Raw genomic sequence first — 27,850 nt, 5'->3', positions numbered from 1 at the left:
GTACCTAGAAAAGACTTGTAATGGGCAGAAAGAGACAACAGGCGCGCGGGAGACGTCACGCCAAAATAAAAGTAGGGGGTGGGACAGCGGAGGAGGTAGTTGTGCGGGAGAGGCGCACGGGCAGTTTGTGAATCCAGCAAGTTAGAGCTTCCCTCTCCCTCCCCTTGGTTCTTCTGGCCTCCCCCACCCCTCCCCATCCCTCTCTCTCTCTCTCTCTCTCTCTCTCTCACACACACACACACACACACACACACACACACACACGCTCTTGTATTTTGTGCTGTTGTAAAACCCACGTGTCCAGCCAGGAGGCTGCCAGAGAGTGGAGCCGAGGAGCCGGGGCTCGGCGGCCGGCGGGTGCAGCAACCGACCGAGACTCTGTCCCGAGCAGGGGTCCTGCCGGGGTCCTGCGCTGCCGCAGCACTGGTTTCCCGCCCTCCGAGGGCCTCCGTAACCCTTGCTGGATCACTAGGTCTCCCTCCCGAGAGGCCGGAGGCATGTAGCGCACCCAGGGTGCCCAGGCTCCCTCACGCTCCCGGAGATACGCGCACGCACGCTTCTGCCAGCAGCGGTTCCCAGTCTTCAGGTAAGGCGAGGTTCCTTTGGGACCGAGCGTCTTGGGCCCGCAGGATAGGAGGCTGGAGGTCCCAGGCTGGGGGCGGGGGGCGAGACTGACCCGCCTCCTAGCGCCCGAGGCCAACGCAACTCCGGCGCTGCGCCACTCCGGCTGGGGTCGGCTCCGGGCGCTGGTTCGGGGCGGGGGCTGCGTTCTGCCAGGAAGTGCCTGAGCCCCGGCTTCGACAGTGCAGGGTGGGAGCAGGGCTCTCTGGGCTGCGAGGCCTCGCGTACATGGCTTCAGAGTAAACTTTGCGCCCCAGAGGAGTTGAAGGAAGGAGCCGCTGAACCGGGCTGCTGCTGGGGAAGCCAAAGTCTGTGGCTCCCGCTCCAGGGCTTCGGCGGCCACCCTGCTCGCCCCTCTGGCCGGGCTCACGCGCACCCTCCTCTCTGCCCTCTGCCCCCAGTTCGAGGCGTCGGACATGCTGAAGCCCGGAGACCCCGGGGGCTCGGCCTTCCTCAAAGTGGACCCAGCCTATCTGCAGCACTGGCAACAACTCTTCCCGCACAGCAGCGGCGGCGGCCCGCTCAAAGGTGGCGGTGCCGCAGGTCCCCTGGGCGCGCCACAGCCTCTCCAACCGCCGCCGCCCCCGCCGCCGCCCCCTGAGCGCTCTGAGCCTCCGCCGGACAGCCTGCGCCCTCGGCCCGCCTCGCTCTCCGCCTCCTCCGCCCCGGCTTCCTCCTCCACTTCGGCCTCCTCCGTCTCCTCCTGTGCCGCCGCTGCCGCCGCTCTGGCGGGTCTTTCGGCCTTGCCCGTGACACAGCTCCCGGTGTTCGCGCCTCTGGCCGCCGCCGTCGCCGTGGAGCCGCTGCCCCCCAAGGATCTGTGCCCCGGCGCCGCCGCGGGCTCAGGACCTTCCAAGTGCGGCGGCGGCGCGGACGGCCGCGGTGCCTCGCGCTTCCGCTGCAGCGCAGAGGAGCTGGATTATTACCTGTACGGCCAGCAGCGCATGGAGATCATTCCCCTCAACCAGCACACCAGCGACCCCAACAACCGTACGTAGCTGCAGCCCGCGCGCTCTCTCCCGCGGCGCTGGCGCCCGTCTGGGACGAGGGTGGGAAGAGAGGGACCCCGGGGGGTGGACTGGCTCAGGCAGTGGGCCCCGCACCTCCCAGAACACCGTGGCAAAGGTTTTCTGGCGTTAGAGAAGAAAGAGCGGATGGGGGGGGGGGGTCCGGTGGCACTTCGGGGGTACCTCGTTGCCTCCCCTCACCGTCCAGTTCGCAGCCCCAAGTGTGTAGGACTTGAACCACCCGCGGGCCCGGGCTTTCACAGTCCTCCCTTCCACGGGACAGCGCCCCGGGAAGGTCCGCTACTTAGCAGGGCGCAATGGGGAGTCTGGAGAACCGGCCGGCCTGGCCATAGTGTGGACAAGATAGGGGCTCAGAATTTACGAGGAGCTTGGATTTCCAGGGCCTGTGTCTTCTCTCTACCTTCTGGAGTTAACTGCATCAGTTCGTTTTCGGGCCTCGGGGTTGTCTAGGGGAACAGCCGGGAGCTGCTGGCTAGTCTGGCCTCGCGGGAGGGAGGAAGAGTTTTGGTTGTTGACACTAGGTCAGTTTCTCCCTGCAGGCAGGCATTATTCTTAGGTCTACCATTTATTTAGAAGAGGAAAGAAAAAAAGTCAGCTGCTTAGTGAGAAATTTTTCATGTTCAGGATAGGGTTGTTCTCTGTGGACCCCGCATTCTCCTCGCACCCTCGACTCTGCAAACGTTCCCATCCTGTAGTCGTGCTTGATGGCTTAGTTATTCGTAAAATCTGGGTGACAGGAATTTAGTTTAAGAAGTCTAATTCTCCTTGTCCCCCAAGTAAATCGCAGATGCCTAATTAAACATCCGGTCTCATCCAGCTTTGGTTCCTATATGCTTAATTTCATGAGCTCAATCGCAAGGTTTTGGAGTAAGACTCTCGATGAACACCAGGAATGTGTATTGCTTTATATCTGATTCTTTCTGGTAATTTCAAAAGTTATGATATGTTGGGCCAAGCGCTGACGGTACTTCCAGAGACCAGAGACCAGAGACCTCTGGATAGAACATGAAGTCAGGTCGAAAGAGCCTGGGTGGAAGCAATGTAGAATCTGAAAGATCACTCCCCATTTTCTTCCTCTCATCCCTCCATCTAATTTCCGTGAGAAGATCATAGACATTTATTATTTTATTTTGAATAAGTCCCCTCTTGCAGATTGTCTGTCACTCTGTGAACTTTTTAATTCGTTGTAAAAGCAAAATACCTCCAGGTTAGAGTTATTTGAAGGACCCCAAATCCATTACTTTGATGAAAAAACACCGGGCATGAGCCTAGTGCTTATGTTGTATTAATCTTTTCATAATGATGGGGAATAATTGTTCTAACGAAGATGATTATAACTAACAAAACGAGCAGTTAAGTTTACTTTTTTCCCTTTCTAGAATCTGAAGGTAAAGTACTGGTTTAAAATGAGGGTTTCCACTCAAATTTGTTCTACAGTTGAGAAGTCGCTTGTATTCCAGAGTTTCAGAAAAGTTTAAGAAATTATATTGTCGTAATGGATTTCAAAAAAAAATACATATCTCCTTCTGAATTTCTTGAATGTGTTGCTTTCAACGCAGTCCTTTAAAATGTGAAATAAAAATAGAAATGCTTTGAGACAAGGCATGTCTTACAGTTAAGTGTAAGCACGGTCCCCGTGGGCTGAGAGTGCTTGTATCAAGCTTGCAGTTTCTCTTCTGAATGAAATCCGTGCCGGGAAGAGATACCAGCCGTGCTCCCCAGACTCCTGGCTGGTTGAGCTTCCCGTGCTGTTTGCAGTGCAGTCTTGAGGTGCAATACATTCTCATCAGAGAAAAACCTAGACTAATTAGATAAGGAATTGGGATAGATGCCTAATTAATATATAGCTCTTTGAACCAGTTTATCGCCTAGGTAACTTTTTTCCCTCTGGCTAGAGGAAATGAAGTATGATTTATTTAAATTATTTCCATAATGTTAGTCTTTTGGTGTATCTTTTTGAGTCCAATCGATTGCTTCAATATGCAAAGTGCAGGAGAAAAGACATGGGGGAAAGGAAGTCCGATTGTCCCGTTAGAGTTACACTTTGGTTGCTCCCTAATTAAAGGGCAGCTGGGAAAGAAAATAGAAAGCAGGGGTAGTTCTGCGTGATGATGAGGGACCAGGTCTCCCATTCTTTCAGGAACTTCTCTGAGCAAGCACAGGCACGCATTTTAAACTCTGGGGTGTGTTTTACAAACATGAAGTGAGGAGTGATTGACTTTAATTCAACTAGGGGCTCAGAAGAAATCAGAAATGCAAAGGATGAGACATTATTTCCCTAGGCAGAGCTCTCCCCCTTCCCAGGTTGTATTGGGGGGGGGTGAGAGGTAGAAGGGAAGCACCTATTAATTTCTGACATGTAGATTTCCCTGGCTTTCCTTTCAGTTTTTTGCTATCTTCTAAAAGAACTCTGTGAGGAGACCACTTAGCATTGTTTCATTTTGTTAGTTTGTATTGAGTCATTTTCTCTCTTTGCTACAAGGCAGAGAATGGGGGGGGGTGGGGGGAGCGGCTCCTCACGTCTCTATTCCCTAACAAGAGTAACTTTTTGCCTGGAATCAGCAACCCAGTTAAGACTTGTGAATCAGTAACAGTAGTCGTACCTTGAAACTTTATTGGCAGCCCTGGCAAATGCCATAGCGAAAGGCTTTTTAACCCTCTTTCCCACAAAAAAGATTTAAAAGCAGCCGAAACCATACAAGCCAGCTGAGTGAGCTGTTTCCATTATAGTATTTCTGTTATCTAACTCCATGTAGTCACTTTATTCTGTGATTAAAGTACACTCTCCACCAAAGCTCTAAATGTGTAGCTGCCTCTTTCATCTTTTTAAAATCGGATGGGGCAGTGTGTAATATAATTGGGGGATGAGGCCCTTTCTTTCTCTTCTTGTGTTACTGCCATCATTGCTGCTGGGTTGCCTGAAGCCATTGATTCCTCAGAGTCTATGGCAGTGGCCCTGGGTTTTGGTGTGTTGTCTGTGACCCTGTCACTACGTTTGGAAGGTAGTAAGTGGGAGCCATCCGCATGCCTCACGTTTGTGATTGTACCCAAAGGACTGAGCCAATTAGCTTTTCATACCTTTTGCTGAAGTTCTTCCTCTCTTGGACCTGGCAGGCAAATGAGGGCTAAACCCTCACCCAGACTCTCTGCCGAGTGTCCGGACATCCTGCAACTTTCCCAGCTGAAGGTGTCTCTGTCCTCCCAGATTAGGGGAGCCCTGCCTACAGCACTGGGGACAGCAAGGGCCCCGAGGCTTTCCCATTGGTGGTACCACCCTTTCCAAGAGTTTGGGGAGAGTGGCCAGGGAAGAGAGAACGATCTGGGTCCAACACCGTTTTTGAAAAAGACAAAGGAGAGTGAGTGTTTTCTGACATTCTCTGCTCTCCTCCCACACAACTGGAGAACAAAGGTCCGGTTGGTAACATCCTGAGCCCAGGCACCCGCCAGCAGGCTCTCCTGCCGCGGAGGCACACCCGCTGCACACCCAGTGTCAGGGCTCTCAGTGGCCAGCCAGTGACTGGTCTGGTCCCTAGCGGGAGGGAGGCTGGGCGTCAGTGTGTGGGCTTTTCTGTTGTTTTATTTTTCTTTTCTCTTTCCTCTCTTTGTGCGTGCAGGCCCAGCTCCACCCCATAACACACATGATTTAGTTATTTTACATCATTGGTTATCTAGCGCCCTGAAACTGAACATAGAGCCATATATTAGATTGAGGTTAGAAGAGGTGGCGACTGTTTATTTAAGGTGATAAAATGGTCCATCAGCAGTAATCGCCATCGATATGTGCCACCAGGAGATGAAGGATGAGGGGACAAGCCACAATTAATTGCCCTATAGTTTTGTAGGAGCGAGTGGAGCCAGCCCAGACCCGCTTCGATCTCTCGCGCGCCTCCTATTCATCATCTGCGCATTGTATTGTATATGGCGGCTTCGCTGGGGCAGGGCCGGCAAGGTTTATCTCCAGGATATTCTCTCTCCTGCGCACGCGGGCGCTCCCCTTTAACTTGTTAACACAGTCATCGAGAGGCAAATAAAATCCACATTTCCTCCCTTTCTCCTTCTTTTCCTTCCCCTGTTGTCTCTTTGGCCCCGGGGCCCAGCCAGCAGCCACAGCAGCCACAACAAGCATGGACAACCCACGCTTCTGAGACTGGCCAGGAGCTTTAAACTTGCCCAGAAAAAGCCCTCTAGACGGTTTTGCGCCAGCTGGGCCTCCCCTGGGCCCCGACCACAATCGGCTCCCTTTCGTGGTGACCAGGCTAACTCATCCATGTTTGGGTTTACTTCTAGACCCTATCTGAGGAGCCTAGAAGACCCCTGCCGGGCGGAAGGAGAAAGCCTGCTGGGTGGTGGGTGCAGTGGGATTCTTCGTATTTCTGTGGCAGGGGCCTCGTCTGGCCTTGCAAGAAAACCCTATGCTGGCAGGAAGTGGGTGAGGCCTTCAAAATGCAGACTAGGTTGGGGGGCCTCTAGCCGGCAGCCTGCCTGGTTGGTCGCTGATTCGCTACCCCAAACAGCCAGTTGCACCGGGTGGGCGAGGGGAGATTGCTGGCTGAAGCAAGAGAGGGAGGAGGGGGCAGGGGCGAGGGCGTGGGGGCGTGAACCCTGGTGCCAGAGTTCCCAGCTACCTAGCTCTGCCTGCGCTCTGCCTGCGCTCTGCCTGCGCTCTGCCCCAACTGGCCAGCCCCCTTCCCCCGCAGCAGCCCGTACCTCCGTTGCCCACGCACAGAGCACAAGAGGTGCTGCCAGTAGGCGGCACTCCTGGGGCAGCATCACTGGGCAGCGATCGATAGGCCCTAGTCTTGTCGGGCTCGGCCTGCGAGACTGAGGGCTGCGACCTCAGGGGTAGCTGGGGAGGATTTATAGCCCCGCGATTCTCTCTGCCTAGAAGGGGGGGTGGGTCTTTTTCGGCTGCTCCTTGGTTCTCTTTCCAAAGGACAGTGAGGGATGTCGGAGGCTGGGACAGTCATTGAGGACCCAAGGCCTGGCGCACTGGAGCCCGGGGCTTTCGCGAGCCCAAGCTCCGCCTGTGCTCACACATAACTGTTGGTCTCTCCAGACACCAAAAACGCCCTGAAACATGTTATATTTCATCTTTCTTAGACGGACAAATGAAAATACCAGGAAGAGGAAAAAAACACCCCATGGCCTGTTTTGCCCCCTATATCTTAAAATAGATCTATTTTCAATCACAGAATTATTACGTGCACTTGTACAAACATTCAGACAATAAAGAGGCTGTGACATGAAGAGTGAAGGTCAGCTCTTCACTGTGCTTGGCCTGCCCTGCCCAAGTCAGTAGGCGCCTGAGTCTGTAACTCAATGATTCCTCCTTCCCTTCCTCGGGGGCCCATAAACAGGAGCACCGACAGATTTATTCAAGATAGAGGGACCAAAATTCTTATATTTGAAATGCTAAAATGGCATTTCCAAGTGTCTTGCTTGGATAATATAATATTTCTCACAGAGATAGAAAACCCTTTTTGAATAATAATTATGAACTTGTTTAAAAACTTACCCTGATTTTAAGGGGAAGTAGGAACATTTATTTGCCTCTTCTTTATGAATACAAATAGACTTGTATTATGTATTGCTTGGCATGGAATGTGGTGTGTAATATGTATTATATATATATGTGTGTGTGTGTGTGTGTGTAGTTTGGGCATCTAGCCCACCTCTCCCTCAAACCTTTTCATGTAGGTGTTTATGACTTGCTGTCTGGAAAACACTCAGCTAGAGTGTTTGTCTGCTTGTGCCACATTTGTCAACCCCAAGTAATCAGTTACTTGTTTTAAATATCCTCAAGCTTCTCTGGGACTCCAAGACATATGTCAGAAGCCAAATGGTTTCAGTGGCAGGGCTTTGTGTGTGAAAAGCAGTAATGTTAGGACACAACATGTATTTTGATGTCATTGGCGGACTTTTCTGACAGAATATTTTGATATAGCACAGAGTGGTTTATAAATTAGGAAGACTCAGGTTGGATGGACTAATTAAAGCGGATTGGCCCTGCTGTGGACCTGATATGCATGTGGGCTNTAATCAGTTACTTGTTTTAAATATCCTCAAGCTTCTCTGGGACTCCAAGACATATGTCAGAAGCCAAATGGTTTCAGTGGCAGGGCTTTGTGTGTGGAAAGCAGTAATGTTAGGACACAACATGTATTTTGATGTCATTGGCGGACTTTTCCGACAGAATATTTTGATATAGCACAGAGTGGTTTATAAATTAGGAAGACTCAGGTTGGATGGACTAATTAAAGCGGATTGGCCCTGCTGTGGACCTGATATGCATGTGGGCTTCAAAATATTGGGAGAGCATCAACTTTTCACTCTGCAAAATGCGAAGTTTTTTTCAACACCTCATGGAGAGAAACGAAACTTAACTTGAAGAGAACTTTAGAGAACTTCTTAGAGAAAGGCCTGGCCATAGTGTTATCATTAATGACAAATACCAAACATGCTTCCTGGCCATGGGGGTGGTGGCTGAGGTTGGTACTTTTGTTCCTTACTTTGTTACTGATATTGTTTTTTTTATATATTTTTAAAACATTTTATTTATTTATCTTTAGAGGGGAAGGGAAGGCGAGAAATATCAATGTATGGTTGCCTCTCATGAGTCCCCTGCCAGGAACTGGCCTGCAACCCAGGCATGTGCCCTGACTGGGAATCGAACCTCAATCGTGTGGTTTGCAGGCCCGCGCTCAATCCACTGAGCTACACCCGCCAGGGCTGTTACTGATATTGTTGGGGTGACTTCCATGGTATGGAGATGATGGACTTTTGCAGAATCTCTGGCATGTGCGCTTAGGGGAGTGAATACTTTGTTTCATTGAGCCAACCAGAAAGGGACAGCCGGTTAATCAAAAACCTGGGGTGATTTATTTTTAGGGGCCATATGGCCTTTGATTGTTGTCATTTGTGTTAAGTTATTTTTTGCTAAGGGGCTGAAAGGCACTGTAATTCAAAATTTTGGACATTATCTAATTATTTTCCAATGTATCCCTTTTCTTTAACCCCCAGTCAAGAATGTGGGAAGGGGCAAGAGAAGTCTTTGCACTTTGGCCGCAGCAAGTTTTGTGGGCTCCACATAGTGACTTCAGTAACTGAAGTGAAATATTTCAGTTCTGTTGACTGAGTCACGGTGCATATAAAATCCTCCCAGCTCTTATGAGTCTCCTGGGTCCTCTAGATTTGGAGGCTTTGGAGTCAGGCAGGCCCGACTGCAAGTCTTTCTCTACCAGTTTCTGGTATGGGATTCATGGTCAAGTTAACATTGTTCATGAAGCCTCAGTCACCTCATCTGCAAAATGGGAATCATGACCCTTAGGTGATATGGGTCATGGTGATTGGGTCAAGGTAGATGCCTGGCATATAGTTGGCACTTGCTAGTGATGAGTTTTTGTCTTTCTTTCCATTACCTCCTTATCTTGAAGTTTTTTTCCCCAATCAGAAGCTTGAGAGGGTATGTGAAGCGTATGTGTTCTGGAAGGGTCGACACGTGGAAATGGATGAAAATACCTTCTACCTATATCCCAAGGTCAATAGCAGAATCTGGCACAGCTTTTACATTAGTTTGTGTTTCTGGAAGAGGGGCCTTCGTGTGATGGAGGCCCAGAAACACAGACAATTCACTGTCTGGAGAAACAGATTGCTGCTTTTCACTTGAGAGGCCTGGGGACACCCCCAAGAAGCTGCAGCCAGAAGGTCCCCTGATTCCCTGGGCTCTCTTGGGAGGAGTGGAGGAGTAGCTGACCCAGGAGAGGTGCTGCTGACTTGAGCCCCTTCCTGAGATGGGATGCTCAGAGAGGCAACCCTCAGCTCCCTGGGAAGCAAATGGCAGACAGAGAGTTTGCTCATCATGCTGGGTTTTGATTAGGTGTTCCTTCATGAAGATTCTTCAATGACTCACTTTGTCACAAGTTCCTTGGGCATTCTGTCTGTTTCAGCATGAAGAGGGTACACCCTGTGAGGCCCACCTGGACTGGCTTGACCAAGGCTGGGCACAGGAAGGCACAAGGGCCACCCCCACCCACCACTGGAGCCGTGTATCTGCTCCTGCCCAGCTCTGGCCATCTCCCCCTCCTGGGACTTGCTCACAAGCAGGCCCAGTGCCACAGAGCTCCGTGGCTCCGGGGCGCCACTGCTCCCCGGGAGGCTGGGCCAGGGAGGCCAGGCTGCGCTGGCGGGCGCCGAGGCTGTCTACCCCAGGCAGGTTTGCCCGGCCGGGGCGCAGACGCAGCGGCTCCGCCAGGCCCATTAATAACCCGGAGGGCGCTGCGATCCGACAGCGCAGTCGCCCAGGCTCTGCTTCCCGTGGCCGCCGGGCCTCTTACCTCGGGTTTGAGTCAGGGGATGAAGTCGGTGTCTACAGCCCCGCAAGCAGGGTGGGGGTCCCTTCGAGCTTTGTAACGCAAGATGATAGAATTTAGCTTGGAGAGTCAACGGCCTGGGCGGGAGTTGGGGGCCTCTCCATTACACCATTATTCTGATCATTAAAGAATTATTACCCCATCATTAAATTTGCTCTTCGTTTCTTTTTGCCTTCTGGGAAGAGCTGGTAGGAAACCATAGACACCCCCAAACCTCCAGAACAGTCTCCCTTTCCCCATCAATCCCCACCTCGCTGAACTGCCTAGAGCAGGCACTGTCAGGACGCTCGAGTGACTCCCGGGGCGCCCTGGTGGCGTGTCCGGGGCTCAGCTCTGCCTTGCGGTTGGGGCGCTCAGGCGCGTGGGTCCAGAGGAGTGTGAATGGCGCCCCCCAAAAGACAGATGGCTCACCACCCCTGGTAATTTTAAAGTGACTCCTATAATTATAAAAAGAGGCAACCCAAATATATCCAGGCTACCAATGTAGAGTCTCTCCAAAATATTCGATTGGCAACAGTCGGGCTTTCGTTGTCGGGCTTTCTTCGTGGTACAACGACAAACACTCTTTGAAACACCCAGTCGAGAGAGAACTCGCGGGATCAGGGGTGAAGATCAGAGGGAACTAGAGGCGGAGGGAAGAGGGAGAGAGAGCGAGAAACTGGGAAAGAGAAGCCTCAAGCCGTCGGTTCAGCGGAGTCTACAGCGCCAACTCCTTCCCAGCTTGGTAGGCTTTGGGGGGCTCCCGGTCCGACCTTATTGTATCAGGCAGATTTGGGCGCGGCGATTTCCAGGGCAGCGGTTCGGGTTCACTCCTCCCCGTACTCCCAGTAGCTTCAGCGCCCTCACGGGGTCACCTCCTTGGCAGGTGCTTACCGGGGGCGGGAACGCTGCTGTCTTAGGGCTTTACCCGAGGATGGGCCACCGGAGTTGCGGAGTTAACCTTCTCCTCCCCTCCCTCCCGCATGTCTCCGGCAGGTTGCGATATGTGTGCGGACAACCGCCACGGAGAGTGCCCAATGCACGGGCCGCTGCACTCGCTGCGCCGGCTGGTGAGCACTGGCAGCGCCGCGGCCGCTGCGCCCCCGCCGGAGCTGCCGGAGTGGCTGCGAGACCTGCCGCGGGAGGTGTGCCTGTGCACCAGCACCGTGCCCGGCCTGGCCTACGGCATCTGTGCGGCGCAGAGGATCCAGCAGGGCACCTGGATTGGGCCCTTCCAGGGCGTCCTCCTGCCCCCAGAGAAGGTGCAGGCCGGCGCCGTGAGAAACACGCAGCATCTCTGGGAGGTAAGTCGCCCGCTGCCCCGCACCTTGCTCCAGAGGCAGAGCTTTGGCCGGCAAAGAGTCTGGCGCTCGGAGGGTGGCTGCTTCGGGGACAGCCTCCAACGTTTCCCAGAGAGTAGCAGTGGGGGAATAGGTTTCTCTGGTCATGCAAATACCGGTGTTTGCACCAGCTGCATCGAAGAGGTGCAGAGCCCCACCCCACACTGTAGCAACCCAGCCAGGAAAGTGGGGCCTGCAGGTTTCTGAAAGTGGAATCACCTCACCTTAAGAAAGGTGATTCCACCTGGGATGGATTTGATCTTTTACCTCCGGGATCTTGAGAAAAAGAGATACCAGCTGAGGAGATGGAACAGAAGACCTGGGGGATTTGGGGGTGCGAGCCAGGTGAGCTTTGGGTCCCATTCTAAGCTCTTCCAATATGTTTTTGTGCACTGGGCAAGAGGGAACAACATGAATAGGAGGAACAGGGAGTCGGCTCATTTTGTCAGATGAAAACAATTTTGTAAACACTGAATCTGAGAGACTGCAAGGTGTTTCATTCATAACTTTCAAAGGTCCCGAAGTAAGCAAATTACAGTGTTGTGACCATAAATCATAAATTCTGCTTCTTCCCTGTTGTACTTTGTAGTACAGCAAGGCAATCTTCAAGAAGATAGAAAACCAAAACGGAGGGACTTTGAGCATTTTGGTGTAACCCAATTGATGAAAATGCTTCAATAACGCAATCTTAGCTGACGTTATTATTTAAAAATAAACAACCTCTTTGAAAAATTTTAACCTGAGCTTTCTTCCAAAGCTTCGTGGTTGATTGGTGAGATCTACTCCGGAAAAGACAGACCGTTAGCCTGTAGGTAATTCCCCCACTAATTAGCCACCTCCCACCTATGGAGTTCTTTATGAAATACCAGATGCTGGAAGTCTTACCTTTAAGGGCAACATGTAAATCTAACCAAGGCCAGGCAACAGAGTGGAGTGGGAATAGCCAGACAAGAAAGTTTCTGAAATGCCAGCAGCCAAGTTGGCATGGACCTTAGGGCTCCATTAATGGGTCCTCTCTACAGCAGCTTGCCCCTTGTACTTGGCTCGGTGGCCTGTCAAGGTGGTCATTTTCACTGTGAGCTTATATTCACTAAAACTCATGGGACTCAATAATCCACTCAAATTTTTGCTGAGCACTCATTCTGCCCAGCACCGTGTTAGGCCCTGGAGGAACAGTGTTGTGAAAAGCAAACCAGGTCTCCAGAACCCTTACATGAGAATTGACAGTGGGGATATTGAGGCCTGAGTCTGCAAAGCCTCCTTTGATGGGGAGGAGCTAAGTGTATGAGCTCACAGCTGAGCAGCCCCCAAGGTGACTCCATGGAGTGTGTGGGCTACTTCCCTATAGGGTGTGTATGGGCTGCGTGTCCTTGAGTTACCTCTGGTGCCCTGTGCCCGGCTCCCAGATTCCATTTCACTCCAAAGCTATTGTTGGAAAATTATACATTTTTTTCAGTCTTCCTAGATAGGATCCTTAAAGGGGAAAATAAAAGTTGGGCATATTTATTTTATCAAATAGTACTTTTCCTTTTTTTAACAGAAATTTTTATAGAAAAAGAGGGCAGGAGGAAATGGCTTGGAACACAGAGGCAGGTTACAAGTTAGAGCTTTTGGAGAGGAAAAAAAGAGACAAGTGGGAAATAATCAAAGCGTCTGGTTTTGAAATATTTCCCAGTTGGTTTTTGTTTCTAACTAATTAGTTGTAACCTCCAATGTGGTTTAGAGTTTATAAAACACTTCTAGGCAGTTTTCATGTTACGTCGGTGTTATTAGGAGCTCTAACGCGTACAGTTAAATAAAGATCGGCCAACACTTTTCTGAGGGAATATTAAATCAGTTGTTCAGAGGGACAGATTTGCTCTATCTGAAACTGTTAAAACTGAACACTATCACTCTTGGATGACTTGGAGTTAGGGTGCCAGAAGACAAAGCCATAAACAGGAAGGAAATCCTACAGTTTACCATTTTTTGTTTTTTCTTTTTCCTAAATGGCTTTGGATAACCGGGATGTTGTCAGGAGCCCACTATACATATAGAATATGATTGGTATGTATTAATACTAAAAACATTGATCCTTCATTTCATAGCTTTACTTATACTTGATGAAGTTTACATCCTGTTGTAGTAAAGGGACTGGCGAATTTAATCATTGTTTGTTATTGTTGCTGATACTTGGCTGGACATAAAGTGAGTTTTACCTGTTATTTGCATATGTGAGTTGAGTGTGTTGGGGGTGATGGTGCATGGTATTGGTTCTGTGTTATAAAAAATAAGTTGCTGGGAGTATGCTTAGATGATGTACAGGTCCCTTCCCCTAATTCGAGGCAGTCTGTTTGTTTTTTATCACCTGTAAGAACAGTTAGAGTGACATACCTTTAGGAGGTTGAAAGGGTATTAAAGTGTAGCCACACTGCATGAATTAGTCTCCTGAGAGATCAGATAAAATGTAGCGGACTGGGGCCAGGTAACTTAAAGTTGTTGTCCATTTATAAGGTAGAACACCTACTTTAATAGGTTTTAGTTTTTATTAGGGCACTTCTTTTTAAGATACGAAATATGAGTTTACTTTTAAGCTTTATGATTATTTTTATGAAATGGGACTATTGGCATTAAGTTGTATTTATAATGGAAGATTCTAAATGTTGAATTCTTCCTTAAATTTTATTCTTTCAAACTTAAATTCAATTGAGAAAAATTTTTAATTCATTTTATTATTTATATTAGAATCAGTAATTGGAACACACTATGGGTCTATAGGAAACTTTTGGCAATAATTATTTAATGACTCATGTAAAAATTATCCATTTTAAAAACATTCTCTTTTAGATATCTTCCAGAATATCAGATTGACATAAAGCAGATCTTTTTTAAAAAAATTAAAAGCAGTTGAATCATGAGTATTTTATTTTAAAAGTCAACTGGAATCGTTTTTCTTCCTCACGTTTTTTTTTTCAACTCACTCGCTGATGAAGAAATGTCTTTATATTTAGAGTTCAATACGCAAGTCCTGATGGATCTTACCAGGGTTACTTATCTTTATTTCAGTACAATAAATGGATTGCTAATCTTTTCCTGTCACTGTTTCCAAGTAGATGATGGATTTTTGTTTCAGTTTACAGTTCATTGTTTTTAGTATGGTTGTACTTTATTATACACATGAAGACTTATTACAGAAAAAATCAGATTCACCTTAGTTACTCCTTTTGTTTAATAATTAAAAGCTCCGTTTTCTTTGTAGAGAAAAACGACTTTTTAATATTTAACATACATTAGCTACGAAGAGCTTGTTTGGTTGGTTTGTAAGTGTGTTATGTTTTAGTAATATTTTCTTCGTGTATAATCCTGGTTCTTAAAAATACAGTAATTTAAAGAAAGTCAAGCATTCCTTTAATATGTTTTGACTCTTTTGAGTGTTTATGGGAAGTTCTAAGAGCTTGGGTTTTGGGGGTTTGTTTTTTAGCAATAAGGAAAGGTGATTTTTTTGTTGTTTAAGGAGATTAATAAACTAAAAGTGAAATTATTAGTCTCCTTTTGGCCGAATTATTTTAGAATCAGAATTTTAATGTGTTCTACAAAAAATAATGAATTCAGATAGTTTAAAGCAAAAAGATGACAGGGTGGATTAAATAATCACTTGCCTGGCTTACATACATTTATTCCAACAAGACTTGGATGCATGTTGTATTTCTAGCCTTTTGGATGTATGGGAAAAATCTTCCTGAATGTTTTGCAAAGAAAACATAGACTTTCTCAGCAATTAGGTCTTATTGATGAGAGTGAGATAATATTATCCTAATGTGTTTTCTAATAAAGAAATGAAAAGGCACATTTGATTCCAACATTTATGAAAACATTATCTCAATTATTAATGTGCTCTTTTCCCTTGAGATAAATTAATCTAGTTGCACATGGTTTCCCCTTTCTGCTTAACATCAGAACTTAATATGACTGGACCTGAGGAATGTACACAGTGTATACTTAAAATTCTACTGGAATAAAACGCGGAAGTTTAAAAGAAAGTTCCAGTTTCAGATAGGCTAGAATTACTCAGGCCTTTCAACTCAAAGTCTGATTTGACAAGAAATTTTAGCGACAATGACAAAATAAATCGTTCTTATTTTCACCCTAAAAAATCACCCTGCTAATTGGAATCATGTAGTGACCTGTTAGAATTACTGTCAAGGTACCAGGAAGGGACTTAATGCTACAGAACCCGTCTTCTCTTTGCCCGAGTGAGTGTGTCTCATTTTCAGTGTGCTGTGTGGAAACTTTTGTTATTTTTTTCAAGGGGAATAACATAATATGGTTCTTTCTGTGGTTTGATTTTGTGCCATACTATTTTAGATCTAATAAGAGTTTTGCTTTTAAGCAAATACTCTATTTTTCATCATTACCATTTAACTTAGGTCAAAAGACATTAATAAAAACCAATATTAAAAATATATTGCATGTCGCTGCATGTTTATATTTCAAAACATCATAGGCAATTGGTACTAGAAGGAAATGAATTGGTTTTATATTTTAAATGTATTTTTTATGTCTCTATAAATGACCCAATTCCATTTCTAATACTGTACTCATTTGTATACACTTACATGTTGAGGAAACATTGAAAATTAATTATTTTAGATTAAAGGAATTTTTAAAGTAAATTGAAATCATTTAAAAGCTGTTCCCGTGATAGTACTGCAATTACGTACTTTATGTTTTGTTTTGTAGACTCTGGCTCAGTTTGGCTTGACTCATCAAAACACCAGGGGACAGAATTTATGTGGCTGTCACAGTTATATTGAAGTAAAAATTGTGTTTCTTAGTCATTTGTCATTTAATGTACTAGACTGCTTGTCAGCTTGGTTTTGAATATGTCATTTTCATGAAATCCAAATAACTTCTCCGAAAAAGTAAACCCTTAGTAATGTTACTGTTATGTTTTAAGTGAGGCAGGGTAACAGCTGGTGAATCTCTTTGGTTTTGCCTCATTTGATTTGAAGATATCTTTTATAGTGGTGCCCATTTGATAGAGTGTGAGCATTTCATAGTTTTATATAAACTGTAAAACCATCTGCTACCCCTTGGAACTGTTTCCAGCATTGTGTTAAAAATAAAAACTTACTACTTAAAATTGGCTTTGGAAAAGTCCATGTAAAGTTCCGGTCCATTTGAGTTATGCGTCCTTCCGGACAATGCCACCTCGATTTCCTAAGTCCAGAAATGACTCTGTTTCAAAAGAGTTATAATAGCCATTTGGAAATTCTCACGTTAGTGAGGTGGACTCCAGATATGCATGTGATGCCACAGTGCTTGAGCTGCAAATACTTTATAAAGAGTGATGTGTTCTGTATCTGCAGGACTATTTTTCTCATTAGTCAGTTCAGTTTATCTATTGTTTACAGATTTCTTCTTTTATTGATAGCATTTGTCCATGTAAAGAAAATAATTTAAAGCATTGCTTGGTTCGTAACTGCATGTTTTCTTACATCGTATATATTTTCTTTTTTTTTTCCACACTGACTTAAAAGTGTGGGGTAGAGGAATTCAAATCAGAATCTCAGAGATTCCTGGACAGATAAAATTCCCCCCGCCACCCCCAATTACTGGATGGCAGCAGGCAAGCTGATGAAAATGTGATTGTGCTAACAGTGGGCCTGAGAAACCTACAGGGGGACCTTTATATTTCACTGTGTCCATTAAGGTAGTTTTAATTATTTGAGTCAATTCATTGCATTATCCAGAAATCACTTATAGCTGTAGTGTAGTATCATGGATTTTAGAAATTGAATATGAAAATGCCTGTTATTTAGCTAGGGAATCATGCCCATGATATCAATATTCTATTTTCTGAAAGGTTGGATGGGATACGTTGATAGTGTGTGAAAAATGTTTTGCCGTTTTAAAGAATGCCGTGCACAGTGCTGCTTTGATACTGCCTTGCTCTTTTTCTTTCTTTCTTCTTAAGAATCGTGTATACTCCAAGATTTCGTGAGTTTAGACATTCCTTGTGTATTTACATAAGAAATACAGACTCTGGTCTAACTACTTAGCATAAAAGCCAGAGAAGCCAGAGCAGAGTGTACTTTTCCTTGTAAGCATTTGCCACCTCACTCAGATAAGTTACAGAATTCCATTATCCAAATTGTTACACATGTGTGACAGAGGTTGACCTTTCGTCATGTCAATCCTTTTTGTGTAGGCCCCAGGCTCCAGCCTAATGGCTCAAACCCTGATTTACTCACTGTAATAAGGGCAGGAGGTCGAGCAATTGTCAGGCTGCCTGTTCGTACTCTTCTTGGAGCCTGGTTGAAGGCTGTTAACACAAAGCTTTTCAAAGTGAATTTACAACCAGCACCACTGACAGAGGCCAATCAGTGCACCATAAATGTCAGGTTAGTGAGATTGAGCAGTAAGTAAAGTACTGACAGCACACTATTGGCTGAAATCAATTGGCCAAGGTTTAACTGAGAAGAGCAATCTACGTGTGGCAGGCTGAGGGAAAGAGCTAAGTGTGCAGCCTCGGTTTCCACGTACAGTCTGTAGATTTACCTGTCCATAGGGTGGGAGTGTCACGCATTTGCTGCAGTGCATCCAGAATCATCTGTGTTGATGCTCTTCATGATTTGGAAGCTGAGAGTGGCCAAGCCTGCTGACTTTGAGGCTTGGTGGTAAAAAACAGCCCAGGGTTAGACAGAAAGAAAAAAGAGAAAAGCTATGACAATATGGGCCTGTCGGAGCTGGGGACGCACCCAGTGCATTACAGTTCAGTGAAAGGTAATCTGTTCAAATGCCGAAGAAACTAAAGCAGGGGTTTACAGGAAAGCACAGCCCCAAACGAGCCTGTTCTTTTACTCTTCGTAAGGCTTAGCAGTGTGAAAATTTCACGGAAGTCACTAATGAGTGATTACGGGCCGAGGGTCTGAATATCCATGAGATATGGTTTCCCCAGCAGACGGAATGTTTTTATCATTTTGGGTAATGACAGCCTGGACAACAATTCGTTTGGCTCTGAAGGCATCAGCATTAAAATGGAAGGATCCATTAAGATGCTGTATGGAAGGATTTATAAATTAGGCAATTTTCTTGATTATCGCAATCATTTACAAAATTGATTGTTCCAGTGTGGTATAGACAGATTTCAGCAGCGATCATTGACAACAAGCACATTCTGTGATATCTATAGCTGCTGGTCACTAAACCAAGTCACTATTCCTCCACCCCCTTGCTGTTCTTGGCCTCAAGGTCAGGCAGACTTTCAGAGAAGCTTATAATTATAATGTTTCATTTGTCTTTGGAGGAGACCCACCCAGGCTGTTCTAAGCATTGTAGCCCTGTTTTTATATTTTAATCTTGATTTTGGAGGAGGGTCTTGGTGATCCCGATATGCTTCAGATCAGTAGCACAGATTTTGAGACAGTGCCAGCTTAAAAGGAAATAATTTTTGCAAATTGCAGCTGTAAATATTTGTTTGATTGAAGATTTAAAAGTCAATCATGTGTTTTATTTGTTGGTCCTTAGAGTTCTAATTATCCAATGGATATATCTTGGAGCTGCTGGCTTTTAGGTCAATTAATTCTGGAAGGCATAATGAAGACATTGTTACAAATGTGAAATGTGCAGAAGGCTGCAGGTTTTCCTATACAAGAACACACACAGCAAGTTCACTTGGTACTTAATCACTAACCACAAACCACAAAGTTACCTTAGCCCCCGAAATATCAGAGATGGGCGTGCCCACATGTGTGTGCAAAGTTCCAGCCAATGAAAGCTAGCCATTCGGCCTGTGCTTAGTACCAAATAACTGACTTGAGGCATTTACTTTTAATCATCATTTTGTTTTTAATCATGGTTTTCTGTTTTTAGATCTCTACCCCGATGGGGCTTAGAAATAAAAATGCTTTAGAAAATTGCTTAACACTTTTGGGAAAGCCAGGAATTTTTAGTTTGTCCTAATTTATATGTACATATCTAATAATTTGATCTTAGAGTAGTTTTATGGCTAAAAGGGGGAAATGTTATTTCAGGAAGTCCTGTGTCTCAGTGGCACCTTGTGTTTTTATTTGACTATGGTTGCTTATTATAGTTGCTCAGAAGTTTATTCTCATTTTTAATTGGTTGTAAAATTCACTGCTCAAAAATTCAATGAAAAGGCATTGTCCTTCAGGTCTTGATATTATCTTCTCATTTTTATTAAGATTTTTTTTGCGGTATTTCTGGTTTCTGTTAAGACTTAAAAGCCATGTGACTAGATTTGCCTCGGGTGAACTGTGAATGAGGCACTCAGTATTATAGATGTTTTTGCCAGTGCCCTTGTACATATATTTAATGAACCAAAATCTACTGCATGCAGTTGTGCAATAATGATATGGGATTAAGCCCATGTTATTAAAATGAGCAGTGCTTTTCCCTCTCTGTGGTCATTTTAAATTAAAGCCGCCTCAGATAATGAAGTGTTTTCTATAGAAACATTCAGTGTAATCTAATTCTTAAGTGCTTTTTAATTGAAATCAAATGAAATGTAATCAAGTCACGCTTTCAGTGTCTTGTAAAGCACCGAGATGTAAGCGTTGTTAGCACATTTGGGAATATTAGTGTTTATCACAAAAGTAACTGTGCTAAATTCTCAGATATTCATGCAAACTCCAAAATGGTAGATAACCCATAAATTCTAGGGTAGAGTACAGTTTCCACAACTGATTGTGTTTGTCCCAAACTAATATTAAACTTCATTTGCAACATTAAAAAAATGCATGAGTAGTTCTTGGGGGAGAGAACCCTGGCACATTTTGGACTACTGAGGAAAGCATTTAGTTTCAATTTATTGCAATCAATTGCAATTTAAATTTTGACCTGCATACTCTGCGAAGTGGAAAATCTAATTATTCAGCTTTAAAGTGCTGAAAAATAAACTTTTCTATTAAAAATAATTAATTCTCATCACAAGAAATTCAAACTGTATAAAAGTGTAAACCAGTGGTACCAGTTGATGATTTTTATAATGGCCTTTAAAGAGATGATTAAGTAACGTAATACACATTTATTTCATTGAGTCACAGTTTCGTAAAAGAGATTTGCACTGTCTCCGTGACATTGCAAAACATTTTAAAAGCAGCAACCAGAGGGATTGTTTTCATAGGGTCTCCTGCAAAAGTTTAAACTTGGCTCACCCACGAAGAAAGAGATTTCGATTTTGTGTCTAGTCCCATCCTCCCCTCTTTGTATCTTTTCCTGGTGGGGAATTTCATTAGCAGTCTGCAGAGCCTACTGAAACTGTAGAAACACTTCCACCGATATTTTTGTAGGTTTTATAGCACATATCTTTACTAAGACTGGTGCCTTTCTGGGGCTATAGGGAGATTTTAATGATTCTCAGAGAGGAAGGAGAAAATTTCTGTTTTCCTTTTTTGCACATGAAGGTGTTAGCAAAAGAGGATCAAGTCTTTTAAGAGTGCTTTTCTAATAGGAAGACTTAATTTATCTAGTTGTATGTGAGACTTCAGTGAAACTTCTTAATTTCTTTGTATCTCTATATTTCTCTATGTGTAAGAGAGAGCCATATTGGATGATTATGCAAATTACAGGGGCAATATTTATGACTTTGTGTAACAAAAGAGACTTTCTCTTTTTCAATTGGGATTTTAGGAGTAATTTTTAAGTTTTTAGGGGACTGTGCACATAGTTTATGAAGAACCTCATTATTTATCTGTTAAAAAAAAAGATTATACACAGTAGACCATGACACCCAGTTTGGATTAAACCACAAAATGAGGCTCAAATAATATCTAAATGCATATTTATTTAGTACTATTTATAAGTAAGAAGAAATTATGTATTAAAGGGTACCACACAACGTGGATGTAAAAAAAACTCATTGGGCGACTTTAAGTTCTAAAACTGTGTTTCTCAGGGAGGGCAACCAGGGCAAGTACACACATTAGGCGCATAGAGCTCATTCCCTACATGGGCACGATCCCGGCAACGAAGTCACACTTAATCCTCCCAACGGAGAGCTAACTTTCAAAACAAAAACGTAAGGGGAATGACTTAGTAACATCAAGAAGAATCAGGAGGACACCCTAAACCTGAATGAAGGTCCTTCAACTACAGACCTCACATCAGGAGCAATTCGTGATGGAGGTTTGACACTGCGTATTGAACTGTGAATAGAGAAACATCTCCATCCCTACCAAACTGTGGCTTGTTATTATTAAATGACAAGAAATCAACGCAATGGCACATTTGCCACTGTCTGTGAGAAAGGTGTGTGCGGGGTGCGCCCACCAGCGAGCACAAGTGTAACAGTGCAGCACACAGATTCTGCGTTTGTCCGTGCTGGCCCCACGAGAAACAAGAATTCCAAGTGACAGTCTGCACTGAGAAAATTTTAGATGGAAAAATAAATGTAAATACCAACACATGTCTTAAAGTATGAAAATTTAGAATAAAATAATACTTTTCCTAGTATATATTTATTTAATATTTTAAGCATTTCTATTATGGTATCTGGAGTTTTTACTTAGATGGGAATCTAAGCAGGGGTGATATTCAATATGCTTGACAAACAGTGCAGCGTATACCCTGCCCCATAACCCTAGGTGCCTGCAGTTGTATCTGCACTCCACAGGTAACATGTCAGGTCTGAATCTAGGATAGCTAGTTGAGCTTTAGCAGAGCTATTAAACAAATAAACAGTAGGAATGATAGGTATAATAATAATAATAATAATTTATAATTGGTATAAAGCTTCAGTTTTTCAAAATGAAAGTGTTATGGAGATTGGTTGCACAACAGTGTGACTATACTTAACACTACTAAATGATACACATAAAATGATTCAAATGGTAAAGTTTATGCATATTTTATTACAATTTCAAAAAAAGAATAATTTTTTAGTGATTTTTTTCCCTATAGCTCAGTAATTGTTTTTTTTTTAAATTTATTTTTAGGGAGGGGGAGAAACATCTGATATGTGAAAGATACATTGATTGGTTGCCTCTCACACATCCCCCACCTATGGACCAAGCCTGCAACCCAGGCATGTGCCCTGACTGAGAATTGAACCAGTGACCTTTTGGTTTACAGGCTGACACTTAATCCACTGAGCCACACCAGCCAGGGCAAGCTCAGTAATTCTTAAACTCTAACATATAGGCACAGGAAAGTCAGTAACATTCAATCTGGGTACCTGCCCCTAAAAGATTCTGATTCAGTGGAATTGCATAGGTGCTCACAAATCTGTTTTATTAGAAAATGTCCCTTGCGGTCCCAGACGTACACTTTAAGAAGCAAATGCCAGGTTCTACCTTTTTCCTACCTTACTCCCATGGTTCTCAGCTTCCCTTCCCACCTCTTCCTTGTCTTGGCGACTTTGAGCTCACCTGGCCTCTCTTCTACTTTAGTCTCATACCTGGTCTAGTCTTGTTCATATGTTAGTCACGACCCTGCTTTTATTCCTGCTACACTTTGGCTAGTCTCTGGACATTTCCAGTTTCTTCCCATATGACCTCTCATCTCCCAATCCCCACAGGTAGGTAGGTAAATAGATGGGTAGATACATACATACATACATGTGAGTATTAAAGAACTACTAACAGACAGCAAAGTTGACTCCTGTGACTTTCGTCTTTTCTGTTTTTCAGAAGTTTACCTGGCCAGGTGTCAGGAAGCAGCCAAAAGGCAGACAGCTTTATACTGAATGTAAGCTACATTGTATAATTAGCCCCTCCGTAATCAAGGTGTGCTTCAGGAGGAGGTGGCCAACTGGAAAGCATTTGGCGGTGCTCACAGGGCCTGAGTTCCAGCTCTCACTGCGCGTGTGTTATGTGAGCATGAGCAGACGCCTTAACTCCCTCACCTCTTGCCAGCGCTGCATCCGACTGCAGAGCCCTCCCCTTTCAGCCCCTTCTATGCAGCCCTACATCATACAGAAAGGCCACCTATGCTCCTTGTATGATGACATTTGTGATTTGCAGTCTATAAATTTTCCACATGCCAACTTGACCTGCCAATTTGCTGATCTTTTCTGTCTTCCCCGTTGGCTTCCCATTTCTGCCTCTGACAGAGGTAATCTGTGAGTGTGCTGCAGCCCGCTTCTGATCTTCCCTTCTCATACTCAGCTCCCCTGTTCTTGCTGTTTCAGTGGCTCCCTGGGAGGGAGGGCTCCCAGGCTCCGTTTCCCACACCTATCTCTCTTAAACCCTGTATCCTCCGTTGTCTGTGGGCGTCTCCATTCTGATTTCCTGGGAGTGTTTCAAGTTGAGTTCCTGACTGCCCCCACCGCACATCTCCTCAAATAGGTGTCTCTTTATCCTTAACTTACGGTGCTCTCATAGTCCTTTTTGGCCAATGAGCCTGACATTTTGGACTTACTGTAACAGCTTTTAAATATATTTATATCCTGGCAACTAACAGAGTGTCTAGTACACAAAAGGCATTTAATAAACATTATCAGTCTGATAGCAATAATGAGAGCTGGCACAATTAAGCTGAGACAATGTGTCAGGCACTCTGCTAAGAGCTTTATAGGGGTTATCTTACTTTATCTTCAGAATAACCCTATGAGGTAAAGACTACTGCGATTTTTCAGGTGAAAACACTTTTAAGATGGCGACACAGAGAAGTTAACTAACTTGCCCAAGGTTATGTGTAGTAAAGGTAGGATTTCCATGGAGGTGCTATGGGCTGCAGAGTCCTTTCTCTTAACGAGGCTTTGGCTCTGCTGCCTGCCCCCTCCCACTACCAGACCTGAACTCCCATTAAGTTAGGGGCCCCCAGTCTCTGCCGCAGACTTCCCCATGCAGCTGGCCTGGCCTCTGGACCTGTGTGTGAGCTCTCCTTCCTGGTGGACACTGCTTCAGTTCCTCAGATGCAGCCCAGGCGGAGCTTTATAGACACCTGTAGCTCAGGCCCTTGGCATAGTTAATCTGCCTTACGTCCTAGAACTGTGGGCTCCATATTTATTACCCCAGAAGATTTAAGCTCTCCAGCATCCACACACACGCATTTATTGAGAAACAGTGATCGCAGAGATGGCCAAGACAGCTCTGCTCTCAAAGACTGTAGAGTGGTAGGAACACGAGTAACTTCACTTGGAAACTGCAAAAAAATTGCCTTTTCTGTTGCATGGGAGAAAGTGGTGACTTTTTGCTGGGAAGATCGGGGAAGGAGGAAGAATTTAACCTGGGGATATAAATAGTTAATGCCCCAGGAGTCAGGGATTGGGAGGAAAGGTGCTCCTGGGGGCAAATCAGCCCCTTCATCGGTGGCTCGGTGGCCTGCAGCCCTCCCGGGCTGAGCTTTATGCCTGTGTCCTCCACTCTAAGGGAACCGCTTCCTGCTCTTTACCAAAGTCTCGCCAGTTCCCACTGTGATTTAGCCTGAGCTGTTTCTTTGCCCAGAAGGCAACCCGTATTTTACTTTTTTAAGAGTCACACCTCCTAGTAATTCACTTTGGGCTCACCCCAGGTCTTCACTACCCTCTCTACATTTCCTTCAACCAATCCCCAGACAGTTGTGAAAGTTGTGTTTTATCACCTGGTCGTGCAGCCTTGGTTAGTTTGGTAAGCTCGTACTTGGGACATACTTAGACTAAAAATGATTTGGCATTTCTTTATAATTCAATTTGAAGTGGGTATTTTTATACCCACCTGTATTTTTATTTGCTACATTTGGCAGTTTTATTAAGGTGACAATTGAGAGACCCGATGAAAAAAGGAGTGGACCCTGTGACTGCGATGGAGGTCAGTGTGCCAGAAGTGAGTTTAGAGCCACGTGGTGGAGATAAGGCCAGAGGTAGCTGGAGTCAGATGAACTAGACTGTGGGAGAGACTTTGCCTTTGTTCTGAGTGAAATAGATCTTACACCAGGAGTAACACTCACTGATCGCTCTGGGTGTTGTGTGGGGAACAGTTTGTGGTGGGCAAGGGCAGGTGCTCTTAGGAGAAACTCAAAGGACAGGAGATGACTGGAGAAATAAATTCGGAGTTGTGAGCCTATAGCTGTAATTTAAATTGATGGGATCATTAGAGGTCAGCCGGGGAGTGTAGGGAGGCAGAGCTTTGACTAGAGGAGGGCTAATAGGTCTTCATTTCCACAAATCTCTGTGGATTGGATCTGTAGGGCAAATGTAAATTGCGAGCCATACACAGGGAGGAGCAGAAGTAGGTTTACAGCTGTTTGTATGGAAAATAATACAGCAATTAGTAAATAGTAATGCAAGAATAAACTCTTGAGTTTCACATGCTCACAACTGTAAACCTACTTTTGCTGCACCCTGTAGTTGGAAATGGTTTGGGTGGCTCCTGTCATTTCCCTCCTCTGCTAGTCATGGGAACACTCCTCACTTTTTCCTGTATGGTTGACAGTGAGGCAGTAGTCTAGTGACTTCAAACCGGTGTCACCACTCCTCAGTGTGTGGGAATCTGCGAGTCAGGAGGTCATTATATGTTTCAGTGGAGGTCTGTACTGGAATCCTTCCCCAAAGAGACGGATGCTTCATCTGACTTACCTAAATCATCTTCAGAAAATCATATTTATCTCTTCTACTCACAGTGGGGTATTTATCATGTTCTCTTACATTTCTTACAGTGCTTATTAGGAAGTTTTAACATTTTTATGATTACAAAGGCTTAGCATATATATGGAAGGAAATTTGGAAGATGCAGGAAAATATTTTAAAAAGAGTAAGTTGAGCTACAATTATCGTAATTTGGTGTCATTCTTACTGCAGTTAGCATTTTCTCTTAATATGTAGATGAAAATATGCTGCTTACCCCATAAAATTATAACTACTTCCCCATATCAAAAATTCTTTGAGTATGTAGCCAATAAAATGATTAGCTATGTACTATAAAACATATTGACTATATACTCTTAATATGGTTGAATTCAATTTTTAAAAAATATTTTATTTATATATATTTAGAGTGAGGGGAAGGTGAGGGAAAGAGAGGGAGAGAAACATCAATGTGTGGTTGCATCTCAAGTGCCCCCTACTGAGGACTTGGCCCACAACCCAGGCATGTGCCCTGACTGGGAATCGAACCAGTGATCCTTTGGTTTGTAGGTCGGCACTCAATTTATTGAGCGACACCAGCCAGGGCTGAATTCAGGTTTTGAACATTTGTGTCGATTCTCCCTTTCTCATTCTCTTCCTTGAAAATATTATCAATCCTTTGACATCCTAAGCGCATTGGCTCATGCTTGCCAAAATACCTGCAGGAAAAAACACACACAGAAAAACTCCCTTTATACTAACAACAGTAATACTAAAAACAACAGCAAACATTTGTCCACCACTTTATAATTTGTAAGAGATTTCACAACCGGCTCACCAGTTTCGTAGCTGTGGCCTCTGAAACGCAGGGAGTGCTCTGTCTGCCTGGTGCGAGTGAGACGGGAAAGCTGGATCCAGGAGGCTGCGTGCTCCTCCTCGGAAGGCCCGGAGCTGGCTCTTTTGACCCGTGTGCTCCAGGGGAGCTTTGCATCTGTCCAAATGCTAGCCTGGAACTGAACGCCTCCACACAGTGATGAAATCCCTAACAAATGTAGTGACAACACTGAACATAAGGCCTTATTTTTTTTTCCAATTGCTAGCATTTACAGTTAATTCAGGTTGAATGATAAGTCACCTCCGTGTGAATGACTCATGCACTTATTATTATGAGCTTTGTTTTCTAAAATGTACAAAACAGAGCAGTTGGTTTGCAAACTGTGCATAGCCAAGGTAATATCGAACTAGGTTCCAAGTGAGAACGTCATTTCGTATCTTTGCGCATCTTGTATTCCAGGTCTGGAGTTCTGTAAGAAAACAAGAGATACCTTTTAAAAGCACGTTTGGACCACTGTCCACAGTGGCTGTTGGAAAAAATAAATATGCAGATCAAACTTAATTATTTAGCAAAGTGAAAAGCAATTTTTCTCCATCCCGGGACATTTTGCCTTAGGCCAGCTGAAACCCTTCTCCAAGTGTAGACTTTTGTGGATCTAGAGGGGCTGGTAGATTAGGCCTTGCAGGTTGGGATGAAGTGAGGAAATGATTTCAAAAGCAAATCACTTTCACACTTTATAAAGGACTGGAGAGAAAAACATTAAGGAAGTGTCCAGAAAACAAGCATATAAATAGATATTTGCTGAAATATTTGGATAATTTTGAGAATAAATGCAGGCTAACATTTTTGGACAGTGAAATCAGCTTTTCATAATAACTCTGTCTCCCAGCCAGTAATTTCCTTGTTCTTCCTAATTTATTTCACTTCTGTAGAGCTGGCAGATTCCTACCTTCGGCACCTCAAACAAACTGGCTTCCCAGCTACCCCGTTCTGTTGTGACACTCTTGTTTTGCCTCTGGCTTTTATGCGCAAATTGGTTATCGCCACCCCTCCAGGGAGCTCAGGATGCCCGAAAGGGCTTTGGGCTTTCGGATGACTTCCCCCCTGGGGCTCTGGATGCCCAACATCGCAACAGTTCATTTAATTTTGGACCCAGGTCCAGAGCAACTCTAAAGTTATGCAACACTCAACAG

At 44.8% G+C, this 27,850-nt stretch overlaps 1 protein-coding gene across 2 annotated transcripts in view; it reads left to right on the top strand.

Moving 5' to 3' along the window:
* Window positions 1-361: 361 nt before the first annotated feature.
* Window positions 362-27,850, top strand: part of PRDM6 (PR/SET domain 6) — a 99,022-nt gene continuing 71,533 nt past the window's right edge. Inside the window, exons 1-3 of one of the 2 annotated variants that reach the window (XM_037028802.1) lie at window positions 362-586; window positions 1,023-1,611; window positions 10,994-11,301. In XM_037028802.1, the coding sequence (XP_036884697.1) occupies window positions 1,038-1,611; window positions 10,994-11,301 (882 nt within the window). In that variant the 5' untranslated portion in view covers window positions 362-586; window positions 1,023-1,037. Of the gene's footprint in view, window positions 587-830; window positions 1,612-10,993; window positions 11,302-27,850 lie in introns of those variants that run through there. The other variant, XM_037028811.1, reaches the window with a different exon arrangement.

Source organism: Sturnira hondurensis, unplaced genomic scaffold, assembly GCF_014824575.4.
Source record: "Sturnira hondurensis isolate 20B ecotype Veracruz unplaced genomic scaffold, ASM1482457v3 Scaffold0001509, whole genome shotgun sequence".
Classification (NCBI taxonomy): Eukaryota; Metazoa; Chordata; class Mammalia; order Chiroptera; family Phyllostomidae; genus Sturnira; species Sturnira hondurensis.
The sequence above is the reverse complement of the archived record's forward strand: the minus strand, read 5'-3'. Positions and strand labels throughout refer to the sequence as shown.